The sequence below is a fragment of the Chroicocephalus ridibundus genome, chromosome 14 (genome assembly GCF_963924245.1).
Source record: "Chroicocephalus ridibundus chromosome 14, bChrRid1.1, whole genome shotgun sequence".
Taxonomy (NCBI): Eukaryota; Metazoa; Chordata; class Aves; order Charadriiformes; family Laridae; genus Chroicocephalus; species Chroicocephalus ridibundus.
In genome coordinates, this window is record NC_086297.1 from 7,129,756 (window position 1) to 7,145,405 (window position 15,650).

At 37.5% G+C, this 15,650-nt stretch overlaps 1 protein-coding gene across 4 annotated transcripts in view; it reads left to right on the top strand.

The window, feature by feature from the left end:
- The window catches only part of SPAG9 (sperm associated antigen 9), a 64,661-nt gene that overhangs the window by 38,515 nt on the left and 10,496 nt on the right, over nt 1-15,650 (top strand). For all 4 annotated transcript variants that reach the window (XM_063351666.1, XM_063351667.1, XM_063351668.1 and 1 more), the window contains 17 exons: nt 2,662-2,719; nt 3,295-3,447; nt 3,534-3,585; nt 4,019-4,149; nt 5,424-5,480; nt 6,348-6,521; nt 7,198-7,327; nt 7,591-7,683; nt 7,977-8,144; nt 8,914-9,085; nt 10,193-10,420; nt 11,223-11,418; nt 11,607-11,729; nt 12,287-12,367; nt 12,870-12,937; nt 14,150-14,298; nt 15,441-15,612. In XM_063351666.1, the coding sequence (XP_063207736.1) occupies nt 2,662-2,719; nt 3,295-3,447; nt 3,534-3,585; nt 4,019-4,149; nt 5,424-5,480; nt 6,348-6,521; nt 7,198-7,327; nt 7,591-7,683; nt 7,977-8,144; nt 8,914-9,085; nt 10,193-10,420; nt 11,223-11,418; nt 11,607-11,729; nt 12,287-12,367; nt 12,870-12,937; nt 14,150-14,298; nt 15,441-15,612 (2,205 nt within the window). The remainder of the gene's footprint in view (nt 1-2,661; nt 2,720-3,294; nt 3,448-3,533; nt 3,586-4,018; nt 4,150-5,423; nt 5,481-6,347; nt 6,522-7,197; nt 7,328-7,590; nt 7,684-7,976; nt 8,145-8,913; nt 9,086-10,192; nt 10,421-11,222; nt 11,419-11,606; nt 11,730-12,286; nt 12,368-12,869; nt 12,938-14,149; nt 14,299-15,440; nt 15,613-15,650) is intronic.

Genomic DNA, 15,650 nt, shown 5'->3' on the forward strand with positions numbered 1-15,650 from the left:
TGCTTGTGTGCTGACTGAACAGAATGTAGGTTTTGGGAATACGAGATGATCAGGAGCAAAAAGGTCATTAAAAGAAGGATCTTTCTATAAACAATGAGTGTCATGTATTATAACAAGATATTTTGGGACATATTTGTGTTCAGGCCTCATTTTGAAATAATGAAAGCTGGTACTATGGAATGTATAAAATGCCGATGCAACTCCTATGTGTTTTAGGAATGTGTTGTATAGAAAATCAGCAGTTTGCTTCTGTCGTCTGACCCAGCAGAAATACAGATTGTTACTAGTGTTGTTTAGAACCGTTGTGTGTGCAATCTGGATTTCTGGTTGTTCAGTGTTCCACCAGAAACTTATTTTACATCAAGCAGGTGACATTTCTGCAAAGTATTACTCCCTGGGAGTAGTGGGCCTATCTCCAGTCTGAGATGGGTTTTCTTTGTTGTCGCTCTCTGCTGCTTTGAATCCTGAGTGAGGACCACCACGTCCTTGCTGGAACGACCTTCATCCAAAACTCTTGCACTCTGTTGTCACAGGGACAACTGATGACACATTCTGCATGCAAAAATACAGATACTTGAGAAGAACTATTTACATATAGCACTTTCCATCCCTTATCTATATGATAAATTGTTTAAAGAAATCAAATTACTGTCAGGACTTCCTGGTAATAGATGCTTTGTTTTCCATGGGCAAAAATAATATACTTTTTAGTATAACATATCAAAAGTTTGTCACTGACTTCATTACCATTTTCTGTAAAACTACACACCAGTGCGTGCAAAACGAACACATTGTTATAACTGCATTTGTTATGCAGAATGTGTTGGTCTGAAAGTTTTACTATATAATCACCGTTTCACTTCGAGCACAACCACAGTCCGAATTACTCTGTGTTACTTAAAAGCCACATCTGCATCCAGGGTAGTCGATGTGTTTCAAGCATTTGGATCTGTTCTAAGTGAGCATTAAACTGTAAAAGTAGTTAATTGGGATTCTCTAATCTGTTTTCTCTTGGGCTGCATACCCAGGGGAATATTCTGGTGTGTATGCTTCTTTTTTTAAAAAAAATTCTTTGAAATCTGTTGCTTCTACAGTTAGGCGTTCTTGGCTGCTGCTCTCATAAAATACATTCTCTGCATTTTTTCCCTGCTTGGTAACATTATTTTTTTTTTTACCTTTGCACTCTGGCTTTCTAGTTTTTGTTCTTGCATTATAAAGGATCTTGAAACCTGTTGGAATTGATCCTAAGTACTTTTATCTCTGAATACTGAAAACATTTAAAAAGCAATAGCCACTCGAATAAAACCTCTGGATGACTGTAGTGTAGGGGATTTCTCTAGATATTGTTAAAGTAACAATAGCTGATCTAAGTTCCTTCAGTATTAAATGTCATTTACTTTTAATCCAAAACCCAGAGAGAGAAATTCCCAAAGAGGGACCTTTGACTTGCATGTCTATTTTTAGATACCTTTTTTTATTGTTATCCAAATATCTTAAGTCTTCTGTTATCAAAGTTGCTTAGAAGATTGTGTTCATAGAGTATTTTAAAAGGCCTCCACCATTAAGATGCCTTTTTCATTTGTTGTGTTAATTGTGAATTAGCATAACTTCTGCCATTATCAGTGTGGTAATTATTTTGCTGTTCAAGATGTAAAATAATTATTTTCTACCTGAAAGTTTATCTTTTCAAAATCCTACAAATTATTTGAGGCATGCAGACGATAGGGTGAGAAATTAATTTCTAGAAATTTAAATCATATTGAAGTAATTACCTAAAGAGTTATGTTCACTTTTTTCCATAGCAGCATATTGATTTGGAACTTTTACTGAAGGGCTTAGCATTTCTTCCAAGTACTGTGCTTCTAAATTATTTCACAGAAAATGAGATAGGCTTTCATTAAGCTACTGATTTTTATAAGAGGTCTAACCAGTAGAAATGGGTGTGACAAACTTAACTTTAACATCTGTCTTTCATATAAATCCTGCTTCTAATCACATCACATTCCACTTCAGATCTTTGGTGGTGGCTTTGTTTTAATTCACTCTTACTTCATAAGTCTAAATCTTTTATTGCTCTTCGCTCATACTACACCTTACATGAAATGTTTCTTGTTCTTGTTTTTGCTCTACATGGAATGCATGGCCTTTAAAGACCATAATTTCTTTGGTAAGGTACCATCTGCTCTGGGAAATCTGCAGGGCTTTCACAGTCTGAGCTTTATAATTCAGCATGTCTTGTGTCTGTAACTGATGTACTTTTGCATCTAACATGGTATAAAAGACAGTCCAGTGTTTTAAACTTAACTTTTTGTGGACTAATACTTCCCCAGTAATGCTATGCTTGTTTTTTGACTTACTAGTACTGTAACCTGTTCCAAATTATACATAGAGTAGGTGGAGGCAGCACTAGCCAGTGGTCAGCCAGGGTTGTCTTCAGGCTTTAACTGAAGGCAGATTGGGAAGAAGGTGGAGGGGAAAGCTAACTCTAGAAAGTAGGTCGCTCCTGAAACTTCAGATAGCTCGTAGCTTTTTTGCCAAGTTTGTCATACTTAAAATTCAACTGTTTCTAGACAATGGCAAAACCTAGGTTTTGGAAAAACAACCAAAGACAATAACATCAATTTTATCTGTTAATTTCATGTGTTTGTTTCCTTTGGAAAGGAATGGGTCGTGAAGTTGAAAACCTTATTTTGGAAAACACTCAGCTGTTGGAGACAAAGTAAGTCAGAATGTGTATGTAAAAAATACCGACCTCTGGTTTTTTTGTTATATCTTCAATATCTTCATACCCAGAAAGTTGAAACTATTCAAATATGCTCTCAGTTCTGAGAGTAGTGGTGGTATAAGTATTTTGAATTTGTATGTAGATTTGGCTAAGTACATAGCTTAGTTGGTATCCTTCTAGAAATTAAGGACCTAAGAAGCAAAAGCTGCTTTTATCCTTGTAAGGCAACAAGAAATGCAGTGCCGTGTCCTAATGAGATCAACGCCCTGCCTCTTTGTTAGAAACACGGCAGTAATTGCAGAAGCTAATCCATTGGAGCACTGTTGAGGAATTCAGCCTCTAAGCAAACTGTTCTGCTTTATCAGTACTTTCTTCTAATACAGAGGTGTGAACGCGCTTGAGCATTTGAGATTTGGGGGGAGAGGGTTTGACTCGTTTTAGAAAGCTGTATCTTTTTACAGCAGCTCTATGTAAGAAATTTGTAAGTCTTGAAGAATAAAATCAGGCTGAAGCTAAACTACTGAGACCATAGTCATCCTTGTAATGGTGTATTTTTAATGTTTGTGTAGAAATGCACTGAATGTAGTGAAGAATGATTTGATAGCAAAGGTGGATGAATTGACCTGTGAGAAGGATGTACTACAAGGTGAATTAGAGGCTGTAAAACAAGCAAAACAAAAGCTTGAAGAGAAGAATAAGGAACTGGAAGAAGAGCTGAGAAAGTAAGTTTAATTCTATGGTTGTGAAAAAGAAAGAAAAAAAATACCACTGTGGTATCTAATGCAGCTATTTTTTGTTTTGTATTTAGAGCTCGTGCAGAAGCAGAGGAAGCAAGACAGAAAGCTAAAGATGATGATGATGTAGGTGTTTGTGTGTGTGTTTATTTTTGTATGTATAATTCACAGTGTGACATTAGAAGTTCACAGGCATTTAGGGAGCGCTACTAAACTTTACTGCTTAATAAGTGGTGGTAAACTTCGTCCACGTATAGAAAATATAGAAGATCTAAAGAGCACAAGTAAACTTAAACTGACCATGTCTGGTTTTCTTTTTCCTCTCTGCCTATTTATTGTGTGTCACATTCTTTTTGAAGAACTGTTTTTATTCAGATTATACTACATACAAAGGATGGGAGGAGAGGAAGGTAAAATTGAGTTAGTTTTACAAAGGCCCAAACGATTTGGAACCTGGAATTGTGCCCTAAACTGACTCTTACGGGAAGGCAGAGGCTGACTCTGCAAGGCCCTACTGTGCTCCTTTGTTTGTCCCATGTTTGCTTTTCTGTGTGTTCAGAGTGATGTCCCCACCGCTCAGCGGAAGCGTTTTACTCGTGTTGAAATGGCCCGTGTTCTGATGGAAAGAAATCAGTATAAAGAGAGGTTGATGGAGCTTCAGGAAGCTGTCCGATGGACGGAGATGATAAGGTAACTGGCTCTTTTAAAATCTTTGATAGAGCTCCTTGGATTTTACAAGCTTTTGATTTTTAGCTGCAGAGGGATCTGGTCAGTACGTTCGCTTATGAGGCCTTAATTGCCCTTTTGCTTGTCTCCCTGCATGCCCGTGAATAGCTTTATTTTCAAGTTATGAGCATAGAACTTACCCTGTCCAAATGGGTTCTTGGTGAGACCTCAGTGAAGATGTAGTACTTCAAGGGATGCTTATTTCACATCATATGAAGAAATGTGTGTATTTTGGAACAGTTACAAAACTTGGTAATTGTAAATAACAATTAATTGGTGGGCGGGAAACGTTCCTGTGTGTATGTGTGCCCGTACCTCAAAGCAGTGGGCCCAGTTGTCAGCTGGGAGGTCAAAACAGGAATACCCTACAGTCTTCGGATTGAGGGTAAGCCATTTGTTGGGACTTGGCTTGTTCAGGAGAGAACACAATTTTAAAACTGCACAAGGTTTGTTAAATATAAGCAATAAAGGTGGTGTTTCAGTCTAATTTGCATCCTGAATATTGAGTTGTCTGGAAGGTATGATTTTTTAAAAACAAAAGTCTCCTGCCCCTGGCCTCAGCCCAGCTTGTTCTTGTCACATCCCCCCAAGCCGTGTCCCGTCCAGAGGTAACGGTGTCACTTGGTGCCGCCTGCCGGTCAGGTATAACAATGGCATTTAATTTTTTCTGTTGTCCTCAATACCTGTGAGCCATTTCAGCTCTGAGCCTGTGAGAGGAAAAATACTTATTCCCAAGCAGACATTCTTTGCTTTTCTGTAGCTGTGGTCTCCTGTAGAAATCCTCTCGTATCTCTGTTAATGCATCTATGGCTTCAGGAACAATCACTTTTATAATTTATTTAATGATATGTTGAAGAATAAGAGGTCTTAAAATAAGAGGCAATGGTTAAAATATTTAAAAAAACAGGAGGCAGAAGAACTTAAAATTATTGGCTGCGTTCTTCTAGTTGTTTTCACTGCAGTGTTACACAGATTTGTGTCTTCTGTCTGAAAAGCAGTCCCCAGTTGTGCTTGTGATACAAATAAATGTGGATGATGTTTATTATGTGACTTCAGTTCATCTAGTGAGAATTTCAATATTGTGCTCTGATCAGAAAAGAAGTGGCAATGTGAAGAAGTAAGCTTTGATATTTTTGATATGTTATCCTGTTTTTTTTAAATAAGTGTTACACACTGTTTGTTCCTTTCCTTTTCTTAATTAATGCTTACTCAGTAAACTTGGAATTCATTTCTTGTAGAGCATCAAGAGAAAATCCAGCCATGCAAGAAAAGAAGAGATCAAGCATTTGGCAGTTGTAAGTATTGAAATGCAACTCGCTGGCAAAAAATAAATAAAAGACCCTAACCAATTAGCTGGCACATTTTTGTGTGTTAGCTAATTATCTTTTGGCAGATTAAGATGTCTTAACTGTTCTCCTCTTGTTACCTAGCATGCCAGCTCGGTAAGACTGTTCTTGAAGACAAAATGTATCGTAAGCTGCATTGCGTAGTGAATGGCTGTGCACTTTGTGAAGTTAAATGCCAAAGTGCTGTAATTTTTTTCTAGCTGAATATGCACCAGGGCTCTTGTTCTGAACATTTTTCTGGATTTTTTTTTTTATGATGAAAAATAGAAACTTGAATGGATTGCATTTATTTCATCTTCCTTTTCCTCTGTGAAGTACCACTTACTGATTGTTAAATTTTTCTTTCTAACTTCAAGCTCCTTAAATCTAAACCAGTGTTATTCACAATAAGATATTTGTCAAATAATCCTTTTGATGTTGTGGTTTGCTAATAACTATTCTATCTTTTAGCCTAGAAAATGGTGGGGCTTTTAAAGTGCTCAGTGCATGAACTAATATGCTTCGTAAAACTTTCTAGCGGGTGTGATGTTCACATCCTCATTTTGTTGGTTCCCTGTAGATCTTCATTCAAGGTGAAGATCCCATTAAACCTGATAAACGAACGGGATGATAATTCTTTAACAATTTTTCTTACTGACGTGAGTTTCAGTGCTTTGGGAGTGTTGCTGACTGTGCAGTGGCTGCTGCTATGTTGGGCTCCAGTTTCTTAGTCTAACTGGCTTGAGCAGGCTAGCATATGCAGTGTTTTGTCTGCATAGTCTAATTTGGATGTATCTTACAAATCTGAACTCTCATCTTTCTTTTCTTTTCTTCTAGTTTTAGCAGGCTCTTCAGTTCATCTAGCAATACAGCTAAGAAACCAGAACCTCCTGTCAACGTTAAATACAATGCTCCAACCTCGCATATTACTCCATCAGTCAAGAAAAGAAGCAGCACCTTATCTCAATTACCTAGTGACAAATCTAAAGCCTTTGAATTCCTCAGTGAAGAGTAAGTCATTTTGGTGTTACAGTACTAGATATGCTCTACCGAGTATTTACTCTCTTAATCCCCTGAGATAAATAGCATACTGCCAAGTATAGGTATAACGTTCTCCTGAGATGAGTGTTGATACGCAAGAAATCAACATAGTGCGGACTGAAATGCACAGCACTGGATGCGTATGCTGGGTTCCTGGCAGTAGTACTCTATTTGGCAAATGTCACTGGCTTTTATAAAAGTGCTTTCAGGCACAGGAGGCAGCACTTGGTAAACTTTTATAAGCAAGTGTTGTAGTTCAGCAATAACTGTACAGATACTTTCACTTTAAGTTCAGTGGAAAAATGGAATAACACCAGTCAGACTATCAAGTATCTGTAATTTTTTTTTTCCTCCTGTGCGTCTTTACAACTCGTAAAGCTTCTAGTAGAGGTACATAACCCAAGCTAATTTTCTTTAAGAATACTGACAATAGACTCTCTGGTTTTGCCTGTCTTTCACGGGTCCCTTAGAAATAGCTCATGGGAAACTTGGCTTTCTGTAGCTGATGTGTGAAAAACCAGTGATCTCTTTGGTAACCCAGTGCTTCCACAGAGATCTTGTCTATTGAGTTTAATAACAACTCCCATTACAGAAAGAATTCTAAAGAGCATAAATAACAGGTTCTTTAATAATGATTCTTCCCTAGAACCGAAGCCAGTTTAGCCTCCCGCAGAGAGCAGAAGAGGGAGCAGTACCGCCAAGTGAAAGCACACGTTCAGAAAGAGGATGGTAGAGTGCAAGCATTTGGCTGGAGTCTACCTCAGAAGTACAAACAGGTATTATGCTTATATTTTCAAATGTAGTGGTAACAACTCTGTGTTTTGTGAAATTTGAACAGAGGATAATTTCACAGCTTGTGTTTTGAGTGATTACAGCATTTTTTTTGTTGAACTTTTGCAGTTAAAAAAGCCTTTCTACAAAAAAACACAATGCAGAATTCTTAATCGTGTTTAACAAAGTCTGATCAGCTGAGCCCAAAGACTGTAAACCTCTTTTAAAGGGGAAGGCTTTTCTGATTGCTTGTTTGTTTTTTGCCTAGGTGGCAAATGGTGGCCAGGTTGACAATAAGATGAAGAACTTGCCTGTACCTGTTTACCTGAGACCTTTAGATGAGAAGGATACCTCTATGAAGGTAGGACGCTTACACCAATGATATAGAGAACTGGACGACCTATAGCTTAAATATTTTTATTTTAGACATGATTATTTTCCTTTTGAAATGAAGTTGTTTCTTTTTAAAGCACAGGGGAATCGGAATTCAAGCTTCAGTAGAAATGTACATGACTTCAGTCTTCATCAATTCCTTAAAATGGACTGCAGATATATAATAATATTGATTTAATTCAGTATATGTAACAATAGGGGTATCTTTTTTTTTTTTTTTTTAGCTTAATGTGTAAGTGAAGTGTTTCTTTTTCTTTCAAGCTGTGGTGTGCTGTAGGGGTAAACCTCTCAGGGGGGAAAACACGGGATGGCGGGTCTGTGGTTGGTGCCAGTGTATTCTACAATGATGTGACTGGTATGGACGCAGACGGCAACAAGCAGCAAACAGGATCTCAAAGTAGCTTAGATAAACTAGACCAGGAGCTCAAGGTAAGATCACAGTAAGGCATGTTAAATATTTTCTATAGTTAAACATCTTTACTGTATATATGTAGATTAATAATAAATTTTTTAATTGGGTTTATTGGTAATGAATAATTCTTTCTTGGGTAGTCATCAACCCAAGATATTTGAGTTATTGAATCCATCTACAAAATTTGTGTGATTCCTGTGTGCCAGCTTGTTGGCAAATCTGAGAAACAAATCAATTTTATATCAAAATGATGCACTGCTTATACCAGTGCTGGCTGCTTTAAAAAACATTGGTGACAGAATCATTCTGACTGCCATTTAAAAAAAAGCTTTCTTAGGTGTCTGTACAGTTGTTTAAAAATGTGTTAGTCTTCATGTTTTCATGAAGAAGCAATGAATGGAATTTGTATTAGGGGCACAGAAACAAAGGCTTAATTTTGAAGTGCTTGGGGACTTTAGGTACTTTAATCTGTGGCGATACCAAGTGTGGTAGCTGGCACGTAAATAGCATCCTTCTGTAGCTTTATACTTGTCGGACCGCATAACTGTGCGGTGTAATTATTTTCCATAGTTTTTTACACAAGTATGAAATATGAGGGGCTTTATGTCCCACGTACATAGAGAACAAGTTAATACATGTAATGTTACAATGGCATTAAAGATATTGAACTTAACACACATTTATGTATATTTCTGAAGTTGATAATGTAAGAACATACAAGATCAAATACAATAGTTCTTTTCCACCTTCCTGTTGTTGTTCACTTCTGCCTTTATTCTCCTTCAGGACCAGCAGAAGGAGCTGAAACATCAGGAAGAATTATCCAGTCTAGTTTGGATCTGTACTAGCACGCATTCTGCTACAAAAGTTATCATCATTGACGCTAATCAACCAGGAAATATTCTGGACAGTTTCATTGTTTGCAATTCTCATGTGCTTTGTATCGCTAGCGTACCAGGTAAAGACTTGTGATGTTTTAGCTCAGGCTTTAACTGTATTGTATTTGGATTTTCTTACACAATGAAAAGCCAAATATTTGTTAATTAGTGTGATAAAGTGTTAACGGTAACCACAGCAATAGAAAGTGTTTAGTTGGAGGGAAAACTATTGGATTTCTATTCTACTGTTCCACTCTTCAGTTGGCTCTTGACCTATTTTAACTCAAAGGTAAAGAGACATCAGTCACCAGGAGCAACTATTTTGTCTGCTGTATTATAAATTGTGCAATAGTGCCAATGTTTTATGGAACTGTGAACATCACAAAAGAAAAATGTGCTGGTTTTTTAGACCTCTTCAGTCTCTTGAAGATAAGTAGCAAGTCTTGGAGCTTCCTAGAGAGGAATCGTTATTACCTTGGGAGCGTATGTTGAGAGTGCACTGAGGGAAGTTTAATTAGGAGGATATTATGATTCTGGAGAAAAACTAATTGTGCTTTTGAATTTCTTGTTTCTTGACTTACACTTACAGAAGTCTGCAGCGCTAGTTCTGGTGAAGTAGTCTTGTTTAGTGAGCTCAGAAGAAATCTCTTTGCAGTGAAGTCTGAGGTTTTGCTCCATTGAAACTATGTATAACTTGTAAAATCAAACCAGCATAAATATAGTAAGATAAGATAAAAATTTCAAGAAACCAACAATAATATTTTAAATCTTAAAAATATTCGAGAGGGTTGTATGAGAGAAAAGCAGCTTTTCTCCCAGAACAAAAGATTTATTGCATTTAAATTCTTCATAAAGATGTAGAAAGGTATCCCTGCATATATGCACTGTTACGAAATCTAATTTCAATAGAAAAATTATTTGAAATAGAAATAAACTAGTTGGAAAACTGCATATTGGAATACAGCGTATGACATTCAGATGTGCAGATACTGCTTTTGCTTTTTGAGCTTTGTGACGGCATCTTTAATGTCTGCTGATCGTGTTAAAATAAGCTTGTAGATGGGTATCTGCATGTTAAATCTCAGTTGCTGGAGGGTTCGTTCAGTTTGAAAGCTTAGTTTGTTGTTAGATAGAAAAGTGACTCCTCTTTATGCCCACAAGAAAGATGTGAGTTGAATCTCTTCCAGGGGCAAGGGAGACAGACTATCCTGCGGGAGAAGAAGGGTCTCAAGACGCAGATCCCAGCCAAGTGGACAAGTCTTCTCTGTGTGGGAGCATGACGAGCAACAGCTCTGCGGAAACCGACAGCTTGCTGGGAGGAATAACCGTGGTCGGCTGCACTGCAGAGGGTGTCACAGGAGCACCTGTAGCTCACGATGCAAACGGTGGCTCACCGATGACAGATAAACAGTCGGGTATGAAAATCTTACAAGTGTGCCAAGGCTGGCCAAACACCGTTAGGTGTAACTGAGAAATGAATGGTACGGGTACTAACGGAATAGCTTGTCTGTAAGCAGTGAGGTACTCTGTGGGAAGTGGCCCATAAGTCTGACGTACTTGCACTGTGTATTTCTAGCTGAAAACTTTGTGGAGAGATGTTAAACACAGTTCTCAAAAGTATTTGAAAGAATGTATCTTGTGTGTGGTCTAAAGAGAGCTTTTAAGTTATTTGGTATTTGAAATGTAGATCTTGCTGACAGATGACTAGAGAGAATGTAGATGGATATAAGCCTTAAATCTTAGAGAGTCTTAATAGAGATTTAAATGAATCTGTTTCCTTTGTAGGCATTCTTAATATTTTCTGTCATATACCCTTCAGAGCTGTATAGTGATAGGATTGTTAATGCATGTGGGGTTATTGGACTTGAACGTCATTTATTTTCTTCTGGTGTATAATACTGTGCCACAGTTGTGTGTGTTTTAATTGATTGGATTTCACTGCTATTCTGGTTAATCGAGTTAAAGGGCAAGCTGTGCTATCAGTCACTGAGTCGCCACATAAATTGCATTTGACACTTGTTGATACCCAAATTTTAGTAGGTTGCACTGTTTCTCATCTGATTTTTTTTTTTATTTAGATGAAATACAAACTCTGCATTGTGATTGATTATTACAGCTATTCACCTAAGTTTTAACTATCAAGTTCTGGCTGTTCTAAACAGTTGAGAATTCTTCTCTCGAGATTGTTAAAAGCTTTTCAAATGTTTTGTTCCATAGATATTGCAACTGAAAGTAATTCAGTAGATGAGAACATTCCAACAGCAGAGGAGGCAACAGAAGCAACAGAAGTCAATGCAGGGACAGGAGAAGACACAGCTGATATTGCACAGACTGGAGTCTACACAGAGCATGTCTTTACAGATCCTCTGGGAGTGCAGAATACAACAGAGGCGTCTCCAGTGTACCACCCTAGGTACATAGTTCTCATGCCTCTTAAAATGTATTTTTAAAAAAAAAAAACCATGTTTGCAGGAACACAACATGGGGACGAAACAGATACTTTTTTTTTTTTCTTAAGTTAAAACTTAACTTTTACGTTTTCTTACAATCTTCTTAAAATTCAATGTATTTAACTGTTTTGTTGTGGTTTTTTTTTTTCAGTACTGAGTCAGAGTTATATAAAGACATTGCAGTTTTGCCAAATGAGCAAGATCTAGTGAGAGAAGAAGCACAGAAAATGAGTAGCCTTTTGCCGACAATGTGGCTTGGAGCACAGAATGGATGGTAAGAAAATGCTAATCTTGATAAATGTATTTGGAAAAATTATTTTAAACTTGCTTCTTGTGCTTACAGGCCCGATAACTGTCTCCAGTCAAGATTAAGTTCCAGATGACCTCAAGAGAGCCTGAATTTTGTACGCTTTGCTATATTTAGGAATTTTAGAATTCAAAGAAAGTATTGTAGGTGATTAGTAAGCTCTTTTTGGTGGATAACACTTTTATCTGCAGAAAAGTTTTGGTTGGTTTTTTTTTTTTTGTAGTCAGATAAATAGTTATGGTCTGATAACTCCATAACTTCCAGTATTTCATTATGCCAGAAAAGTACGTTGCCCTTTTTACTGCAGATGTATCTGCAAGGGAGTTGGTAACGTTTTAGGCCTGTGAAAAACCATTCTGCCTGCTCATGTAGCTTTTCTTTCAGTCTACACATAGTTTTCAGTGGAAGATGAAAACTTACTTTCCCTTTGATTGTGGATTTCAATTATAGGGTTTTTGCTTGGTTTTTTCCTGTCTGGTAGACCTTTCCTAGTGCTTTTAATCCCTCCTGATTTGTCTTTGCAGCCTCTATGTTCATTCGTCAGTGGCCCAGTGGAGGAAATGTGTTCATGCCATTAAACTTAAAGATTCTATTCTCAGTATTGTGTAAGTCCTGAAAGAATGTCATGTAAATCATAATGAACTTTTGTTAAAATATTTGCAAAGTAGTTTTATATTTCCTCCTCAGATATTGAGAATGTCAGTTGCCATAAATGCATGCATATTCTTTGAGGGGCAGTGGAAAACGCTTGGGGAGTAAGGAAAATAAAAGGAATCTTGTATCTGTTGGAAATACTATAGCTCAAATAATGAGCTGTAACTGTATACTTGGTATTCTTTGTACCTGTATACTCAAAACAGCTATAGGTTGTTATCCTTTGTTTTCTTCAGGCGTTGTAGATAGATATATTTCAAGTTTTCTGAACTGGATTTTGACGCCTTGTTACTGTCCCTTCTCTTGAGCTGTATTGTAGAAATCAAAGCACTAGGGCTTACGTGAATATAGAAAGTACGCTGCAATATAAAACGGTTATACCTTGCTTTGAACTTGCACTTTGAGAAATGCAGTTTAACGGTGTATATTCTTGTGCCTCCTTTTTTTTCCCAGACATGTAAAAGGAATAGTATTAGTTGCACTAGCTGATGGAACACTAGCAATATTTCACCGAGGAGTTGGTAAGCATTCTATTAGACCTTGAAACCAGTGAAGTTGTAACGGTATTTAGGAAAGAAATGTGCCATTTATAAATAGTGTTTTGAAACTGTATTCCCCAATGGCCTTTTTACAGGTTGTCTTGAGAAATCTTTAGTATTTCAGTTGCAGTTTCAGTTACCATTTTTGCAGTGTCCTGGTGCATTCCTGGAGTTTTTCCTTACTCTGAGAAGGAGAATATCTAAGCTAAATAGCGAAAAGCAGTGAAGTCTGCTTTGATCATCGTCTTTTTTGCTTTTCCATCACGCTCAATAGTTATGTTTCCTGTTTTGTTATTAGTGTTAATAATTGTCTGTGGCCAAGTATTTCAATGAGAATTTTGTAAGCATCCCTTCAGAATATCTGCCAAACCACTCCTGGACGAGCTCCATTCTTCAGCCTCCAGAATAATGACCGGGAGGGGAAGGTCTTACTAGGAGTAACTGGAACTTAGCTGTTACCTCGTTCCACAGACTCCCTACTCATTTGTTCTTTTCCTTGTGGCATTTAAATCTCAGCATTTAGAAGAGTTACAGAGGTTGCACATCAGTAATGCAAATATTGGGAAAGATGCATCTGGGATTAAATTGTTCGGTTTTCTTCTTTTTTTTTTTTTTTTTCATCTCAAACTCTAGTGGTTCACAATCCTTAAGGATCTCAAGTAAATGTCAGTGATGATCTGTGGCTTAGCTCAGCCTACAGAAGAATTTTACTTAGTGTCAAATGACCAAATTTAGTATGTTTTTAGTAGAATTCAGGTGCCTTTCTGAAGATCTTGCAGCATATTCTAAAACATCTTGATGCACTGGCCAACATTTCTCTGTTCAGTCAAGCAGCAAGTGCCTGGTGCTGTGTGGGTAGTTGCTGCTTGTAATGTATACTGTATAATGTATACCAAATAAAGCAGTTAGCACTAGGTAACTTGCTGTTTTGAAAAATATTTTGACGTGTTTCGAACATGAGTCACTGTACAACCTTATCTTTAAACAAAGTATCATTTGGGATGTTGGTAGTTCGTATAACTGGTTGCTTTTTTAATGAGGAGTCTAGTCATAAATTTGTATTGACTTATCTAGATTACTACAGTGCTTCTAAAAAATTAGACTGTTAAGATAGTTACCTGTACTTTAAAATATTTTTAAACTCATAGAAACCTATGTTTTGTTTTGTTTCTTCTTTTTCTTCTGTTTTTAAAGATGGTCAATGGGATTTGACAAACTATCACCTTTTAGACCTGGGCCGGCCACATCATTCGATACGATGCATGACAGTGGTACATGACAAGGTCTGGTGTGGCTACAGGAACAAAATCTATGTTGTTCAACCGAAGGCCATGAAAATAGAGGCAAGTTAAAATGGTGTTCAAAATGAATAAATGTTATGTTTTAATGCCATCTCATGCAACAGCTCAAACTCCAGAGTAACTCCAGAGAAGTTATTTGTTCATCAGAAAACAAGCTACCAAACAAATTTGTCTTGGGAAATACTATTACATTTTCTTTTCCTTGTTTTAGAAGATTTTAAGCCATGAGGAGACAGTTCTCATTTACTGAAGCCAATTTTTTGGGGGTTTAGTTCTCCACTTCTAGCTGGCCAGGAACTGGAAAGTGTCCTTGTGCAGAGCTCATACGGCTAGCTGCCAGCTTACTCTGCAGGCATGTCTCATTAGGTTCTCCACCCGCCTGTAACCTGCTCTGTGATCTCTCTTTGCATACTTTAGAGGCGCGTAAGTGTTAATCTTGAGTGTACTCTTCCTCCAGTTATTAAATAGTTTGTTTATACAAGGTGTGTAAGCTGGTGTTTCTGCAGTGTTGTACCTGGCATCTCACATACAGAAAGTGGCAAAGGTTTCTGAAAGCCATTAGCAGTATTAATACTTCAGCTTCTGCTAATTGGCCTGAGACATGGGCCAGACCTTTTGTGGGCGACTGCTCAGCTCTTCTGAAAATATCAAGCACCCAATTAATCATCTATTTTTGTGAAGAAGATGATATGTATGGGAAAACTGAAATGAAGGAATTCATACAACAGTGAAACTAATTGTTTTGCTGGTGGAGAAGAGTGTTTTTTGTATGGGTGGGTTTGTAGGCAAGAGCAAGGCTTGACAGAACTAGGGAGAAAACCACTTTTTGGGCATATGTACCTTGTGCTGTGACAGGAGGATCTCATACCGAAAAGGCTCCAGGTTAAATGGAGACAGACGCCAGAGTAGGTTGGGATGTGATATATAAATGAAGACGCAGTAGGAAACTATGGCTTTGAGATCACGCTCTAGGGAAGGGAATCAGCACTTCTACTATTGACTTTATCAGCATCATATGGTAATTGTAACTAAGCTATACACTGTATCTGCTAGTCGTCTTGCAAATGAGAGGATTGTAGATGACTTATGAAAATTGCCAGTATTGACAGTGTAAGAGCAACAGAGAAGCCTTTCTTACTCTTTCCTTCGTTTCATCTTCTAATTTAAAATCTAATTTTTTGTAGAAGTCATTTGATGCGCACCCAAGAAGAGAAAGCCAAGTGAGACAGCTGGCATGGGTGGGTGATGGGGTATGGGTGTCTATTCGCTTGGACTCCACCCTGCGTCTCTATCATGCGCACACGTATCAGCATCTACAAGATGTGGACATTGAACCTTATGTAAGCAAAATGCTAGGTAAGTTGATAAGAAAAAACTGTTGTATTCTTACATCT